The 7,434-nt window shown below is 41.1% G+C and overlaps 1 protein-coding gene across 1 annotated transcript; it reads right to left on the reverse strand.

Moving 5' to 3' along the window:
* Positions 1 to 6,328: 6,328 nt before the first annotated feature.
* On the reverse strand, positions 6,329 to 6,907 carry LOC138870531 (uncharacterized). Its single transcript, XM_070148344.1, has one exon. The coding sequence runs from the start codon at positions 6,905 to 6,907 to the stop codon at positions 6,329 to 6,331; it is 579 nt and encodes a 192-aa protein (XP_070004445.1).
* Between the last annotated feature and the right edge of the window lie 527 nt (positions 6,908 to 7,434).

Raw genomic sequence — 7,434 nt, forward strand, 5'->3', positions numbered from 1 at the left:
AAGTCATTGAAATAGAGATGATAGCGGGTTTGAAACGCAAAGCAAGAAAGTCGATTTAAGAGCATAAAAGAACATGTGTTTAGAAAAGTCAGGGCTTAAGCAAGTTCAGAAGAAAAGAGAGGATACAAACTTAAACAAAAAAAATAGATGAAACATGCTTAACAAGGACACAAACAGAGTTTAGTAAAGCAAAAATCAAAGAACTCAACGGTAATCATATACAGTAAAAGAGTAAGGAAAACATAACACGAATTAATATGTGAGTACTGGAGTAACATACATAATAGAAAAAGAAAGGTAGAAGGACAATACATGCGTAGTAAAAAGAAATCACACGAGCATGATATATACAAACACACATAAAGAAAAGAAGAAGAATCAGAAAGATATTTTTGAAAACACTTTCAGAAACCCTAAATCGAAGGTAAACGATTTAAAAAAGAAAATCTAGGGAAAACCCTTTAAATGTCAAGTAAAGCATAGATACAACATAGATCTAAGCAAACAAACAGAGAAAGAACCTCGAATAGCTTAGGGTTTCGGAGAAACCCTAGAAATGAGAAAGGCTTAGAAGAAGGTTCGATCTAAGTCGGATGAGGTCAGAAACATGCTCAGAAGACCAAGAGCCACCGGAGCAAGGTCAGAGATGGCCGGAATCTTCGAATCGGTGAAGGTCTGAGTGAAGACCTTCGAGGTCTAGCCTCGAACCTTCGAGCATCAGGCATGCAAGAGCCGGAGGAGGTGAGTATAGGCTGTCCATGGCCTGAGAAGCCATGGACTCCGGTGAATACACGGTGGAACAAGGTAGGAGGAGGCTAGGGTTTCGAAGAACCTTGAGAGAGTTTGAGAGCGTTTGGGATTCAAAGGCGGCGGGTCAGGTGGAAATGAAGGAATTAGGGTAGGTCGTTTTGTTTAATTATGGAAGGGTGGGTTATGGCCGTTGATCTTGAATGATCAACGGTCCAGATTTGAAAGGGTAGGTGGGAATCGGGTAGGGTCATTTAGATTGGGTTATGGCCGTTGATCTTGAATGATCAACGGTCCAGATTTGAAAGGGTAGGTGGGAATCGGGTAGGGTCATTTAGATTGGGTTATGGGTTGGGTCAGGTTAATAAGTGGGCCGGTCCAGTTGGGATTGGGATTGGGTCAAATGGTGGTTAAAATTGAAATATAAAAAGGGGTTGTAATTGAAATGAATGAGGCTAAATATTAAACAGTCATTTCTTCCCTTTTATTTTATAAAAATAGCAAAAATGATTTTAAAAGCAAATTAAAAGTACTGACCCAATTAATAATATATAAATATAAATTTAAAAATATTGGAACCAATTTTACGATTATAAAATGCTATTAATCTTAAAGTAGGCTATAATTGCAATTATATGCAATTTAACTTATTAAATACCAAATAAATTCGTACAAAATATACAAAAATTATATTAACTATATTTTGGTGTAAATATAGGAATAAAATAAATTATTCACCAAAATTGATGATTTTGGGAATAATTATGGATTTTGCACTGCTAAAATAGACAATAAATTGATTTTAAAAATCTTAAAAAATTAGGAAAAAATACCAAAACTCTTGGGGCATACTTATATATGCATGTACATGCTATTTTGAAATTATTTTGTATAAATATACCTAGGGAAAAATTGGGTATCAACAACCGCAGACTGCTCAGTGCGGACTGCACAAAAAATGAGTGCAGACGCACAGTCCCAAGTGCGGACCACACAAAAATGAGTGCGGCTGCACAACTCCAGGTTAAGACTACTGGGATCTCTGATGTTTCATCAGTGTGGACTGAACAAAAATGAGTATGGCCGCACAAGTCCTCTGCGGACAACACAATTTTGAGTGCGGTTGCACAATTCATGCATACACATGCCCTATCTTAGAGAGCTGCAGACCGCACAAAAATGTGTGTGGTCGCATAGCCTCAAGTGTGGACTGCACAAAAGTGTGTGTGGCCGCATAATTTGAATTTTGGGGCACTGGTTTACGATTCAGGCAAGTTTTTCAATATTTAGGCATGGTTCTAGCAATTACACATGATTAGCTACTTACCCAAGCCACAATTAATGTTCAAGATGCTACCCACATAAATCTAAGCAACCATGACTAACTATTAACATTTTTAGTCATGTAACTAACCCTAGACCAAAGAACAAAACTAAGAAAAAGAAGAAGAATTTAAAGATGAAATTAACATACTAGTAATGAAGATGCAGGTGAGATTCAACATTGATGAAATGAGGGAGGATTTGAGAACAAAGGGGGTATGCACTGTTTTAGCTTAGTCGAAGAGTGTAAAGTGTAAAAGTTGTGTGAGGCTCTATTTATAGGCTGACCCGTCGAGCCCAAACTTACCTGAGTGCGGCTGCATAATTTTGATGTGGTCCATACTCCCTACCTGCTCCTATGAAGACTTGCTGCAGACCGCACAAAAATGTCTGCGACCGCAATTTGATAAGGATTTTTGGCAGGACAAACTTCAGAGACAATGCATTTTTGATCTTCTAGTTGTGTGACCACACACTGAATTGTGCGGCCGCAGAGTGCCAGTGAGGTCCGCATAATTGTGGCGCGGTCCGCACTTTTGTGACACTTAGCTAAAATTTTCATGCACAGTCCCTACAATGCACACCCATTCCTGCAAATACTTCAAAAATAGTTAGCACAAAACAAAGCCTGTCTAATCTAAAGAAGAAAAATAAGAGAAAGAAAAAGACACATGTCCCAAGAAGCGCCTGATTTAACGTCGCGGCACGAGGCAGATTACCAATCACGTGAAATGAAGAACCGCCTCAATGTGGCCATCATCAACCTTGCCAAGATAATGCTTAACTTGGTGCCCATTGACTCTAAACACCTCATTGTTCTTATTATTCAAATCTAGAGCATCAAAGGGGGTTATATTCACCACTTTAAATGGGGCACTCCATTTTGACTTCAACTTGCCCGGGAACATCCGTAACTGGGAATTGAACAATAGCACAAGATCACCTTCTTTAAAATCCTTGTTCTGTATGTACTTGTCATGGAGGTACTTCATCTTTTCCTTGTATAGGGATGAACTTGTGTAGGCATGATACCGCAATTCATCAAGCTTATTCAATTGTGCCACTCTTAGGTTTGCAACGACATCCCACTCAAGGTTCAACTTCTTCAAAGCCTACATGTCCTTATGCTCAATTTCTATCGGAAGATGACACGGCTTCCAAAACACCAATTTATATGGAGACATCCCAATCGGCATCTTGTAGGTCGTCCTATAACCCCAAAGAGCATCATCAAGTTTTCTTGACCAATCCATCTAGTTGGCATTCACAGTCTTTGACAGAATACTCCTGATCTCCCGGTTGGAGACTTCAACATGTTCGCTTGCTTGAGGATGGTAGGGGTTTGAGACTTTATGAGTGACGCCATACTTGGTTACTAAGGTATCAAAAGCCCGTGTGCAAAAATGCGAACCCACATCACTAATAATGGCCTTCAAAGTACCAAACCTTGTGAAGATGTTCTTTTTCAAGAACGCCACCACACTTCGAGCTTCGTTGTTGGGTAAAGTAATGACTTCAACCTATTTTGACACATAGTCCACATCTAGCAAAATGTAAGTGTTCCCATAACAGCTTACAAATAGTCCCACGAAATCAATACCCCAAACATCAAAGATATCTATTTCCAATATGGTGGTGAGGGGCATCACATTCCTCTTAGAAATCCTATCGGCCCTTTGGCATTCATCACAATGCTTGACAAGATCACTAGCATCCTTGTAGAGAGTAGGCCAATAGAATCCACAACTCAACACTTTTGTAGCTGTTCTAGTTCCACCATGGTGAGCACCATATGGTGAAAAGTGGCAACCCTCAAGAATTCCCATTTGTGCTTCTTCCGGCACATATCGTCGGATCACACGATCGGTACATATCTGGAAAAGATACAGCTCACCCCAAGAATAGTCAAGGCAATCTCGTTTGAGCTTCTTCCTTTGGTTTGAAGAGAACTCATTCGGGACTATGCCACTCATAAGATAATTGGCTAAATCAGCAAACCATGGCATCCCAGTCATTGAAATGGCTACTAATTGCTCATCGGGGAAGGAATCATCGATCTCAAGGTCTTCATGTGGCCTCCCCTCCTCCTCCAATCGGGACAAGTGGTCCGCCACTTATCGGGGAAGGAATCATCGATCTCAAGGTCTTCATGTGGCCTCCCCTCCTCCTCCAATCAGGACAAGTGGTCCGCCACTTGATTTTCACTACCCTTGCAGTCTTGAATTTCTAGATCAAACTCTTGCAATAGAAGCACCCACCGCATCAACCATGCCTTAGAATCTTTCTTGCTCATCAAATACCAAAGCACCGCATGGTCGGTGTGAACAATCACCTTAGTACCAATCAAACACGGCTGAAACTTCTCCATAACAAAAACAATATCAAGTAGCTCTGTTTTGGTCACTGTGTAGTTGACTTGGGCATCATTAATGGTCTTGCTAGCATAGTAGACGGGATGAAAGATTTTGCTGATTCTTTGCCCCAACAATGCTCCATCCACCACTTCACTAGCATCACACATGAGCTCAAAAGGCAAGCGTCAATCCGGTGCGGTAATAATAAGAGAAGTAGTTAACTTGAACTTAAGCAATTCGAATGTTTCATACAATCTTCATTGAAATGGACCTTTGCATCTTTCTCCAAAAGTTTACACAAAGGGTTTACCACCTTGTAATAGTCCTTGATGAATCGACGATAGAACCCCGCATGACCCAAGAAGCTCCTCACTCCCTTCACGGATGTAGGAGGATGGAGTTTGGATATCACCTCAATTTTGGCTTGGTCAACCTCAATACCATGTTTTGAAATTTTTTGGCTGAGGATAATGCCTTCCTCGATCATGAGGTGACATTTTTCCCATTTCAACACCAAATTAGTCTCCACACATCTAGCCAAGACCTTATCCAAATTGTTCAAACACTGATCAAACGAATTCCCTACCACGGAAAATTCATCCATGAAGACCTCAAAAATATCCTCCACCATGTCGATGAATATAGCTATCATACATCGTTGAAAAGTCGTCGGTGCATTACATAACCCAAATGGCATCCTTGAAAACAAAAAATTACCATAAGGACATGTGAAAGTGTTCTTCTCTTGGTCCTCAGGAGAACTAAGAATCTGATTGTAGCCGGAGTATCCATCAAGGAATCAATAAAAAGTACGTTCGGCCAACCTATCAAGCATTTGATCAAGAAATGGAAGCGGAAAATGATATTTCCGAGTGTATTTTTTGAGTTTCCTATAGTCCATGCTCACTCTCCACCTGGTAATGGTTCTTGTAGGTATTAATTCATTCTTGTCATTTATTACCACAGTCATGCCCCCTTTCTTTGGGACATATTGCACTGGAGAGGTCCACGAGCTATCAGAAATGGGGTAAACAACCCCGGCATCCAACCACTTGATTATCTCTTACTTCACCACCTCTTGCATTGCTTCATTTAGCCTCCTTTGATGTTCAACGAAGGGTTTGGCACCCTCATCCAAAATAATATTATGCATGCAAAAGGCAGGGCTTATGCCCCAGATATCCGCCAAAGTCCATCCGATTTCCACTTTTTTCTTTTGTAGCACTTCCAATGTGGAATCTACCTGCATGTTAGTTAAAGTAGAGGAAAGAATAACCGGTAAAGTTGTAGAAGGGCCAAAAAATTCATACCTGAGATGCGAAGGCAATTGCTTTAACTCCAATACGGGAGGCTCCTCGATTGAGGGCTTTGTTGGAGAAGTCTTCAGGTTCTCAAGATCCAAAGATAGCTTTCGGGGCTCATACAGCCCCATGCCTTGCAATGCATTTACACACTCCACATAGCCATCACTCTCTTCGTCATCATCAAGGTTGAGCAAAATGGCTTTCTTCAACGTTTATTGTGGCACTATCATCATCAACAATCACATCCGTCACCAAATCCACGAACGAACAAACTTCATTAAAAATTCAGTTGCCACATTGATTTGCACACATGTAAGACCACCTTTTTCATCACCCACTCAGAAAGTGAGCTCACTGACTTCCACATCAATAAGAGCCTTCCCCGTAGCAAGGAAAGGTCTATAAAAAATGATAGGAACCTCATAGTCCACTTCACAATCAAGGATCACAAAGTCCGCCAGGAGGATGAACTTCTCAACTCGAACCAACACATCATCAATAATACCCAAAGGCCTCTTCTTTGTTCGATCCGCCATTTTCAACCACATGGATGTGGGTCTTGGTTGCCCAAATCCAAAGTTTTGAACACCGAGTAGGGCATCAAGTTGATACTCGCCTAAGATCACATAATTCTTTGGCAAAGTCGGCACTCCCAATAGTATATAGAATCGTGAAAGCGCCTGGATCTTCCAACTTCGGAGCCAATGTGTGCACAATAGCACTCACTTGATGAGTTATCTTGATGGTTTCACAATTCATCGATCTTTTCTTGGTTACCAAATCCTTCATGAATTTTGCATATCCCAGCATTTTTTCCAATGCTTCAACCAACGGCACATTTATGGACAAACTCTTCATCATATCAATAAAAATTTTGAGTTGGTTCTCATTATTTTTCTTTGCAAGACTTTGAGGGTATAGAGGAGATGGCCTTGGCATTGGTGCATTAGCCTTTGGCAGTACCAGTTCCGGCCTGTCAATCTCGTTTTCCTTAGACGGGTTCACTTCTTCTTGTATCTCCTTCACACTTTCATCTATATCAATTCTCACTTCTTTATTAGCTTGAACCACATTGCTTGGGATTTCATCTTCATGAACCACAACATCTTCATCCACAATCCTTCTTTGATTTGAGGTGTTTACATCTCCATCTTTTCCACTTCTATTAGTCACGGCCATAGCGTGTTCCATATTATTCCCACTGATAACTAGGGATTTTAACGTGTTTCATGCTCCTTCTTGCTTATGCTTTCATTATAAATTGTTACAAAATAGTCCCAAAAGGTTCATAAGTTGTGCTTGATTGCAGGTTTGATCGACAAAGTGACGAAATATCAAAGATCGGCTCCAAAGAAGTGAAACCTGCTCAAGTGTCAAAGACAAGGCAATCTGAGAGCAAAAAAGGCCTAGTGCGGCTGCATTCGACTTTGTGCGGTCTGCACTAGGTGGTTCAGAGAGTTGGCAAAAATGGGCTTCAGGTAACGCAGCCGCAGTACACATTTCACAGTCCGCGGTGAAGGCTCTGCGGCCGCACTATCATTATGTGTGGTCTATGGAAGAGAGATTCAGATAGGTGAAATTTGCCATGGTTCAAGTTGCGCGGTCCGCAGTCATACTTGTGCGGACCACACTAGAGATCTCCGCGGCTGTGGTCCATTCTACGCGGTCCGTGGAGCCCAAGTTCAGAGAGCCCAGAATTGAAGTCC

Source organism: Nicotiana sylvestris, chromosome 6 (genome assembly GCF_000393655.2).
Source record: "Nicotiana sylvestris chromosome 6, ASM39365v2, whole genome shotgun sequence".
NCBI lineage: Eukaryota > Viridiplantae > Streptophyta > Magnoliopsida > Solanales > Solanaceae > Nicotiana > Nicotiana sylvestris.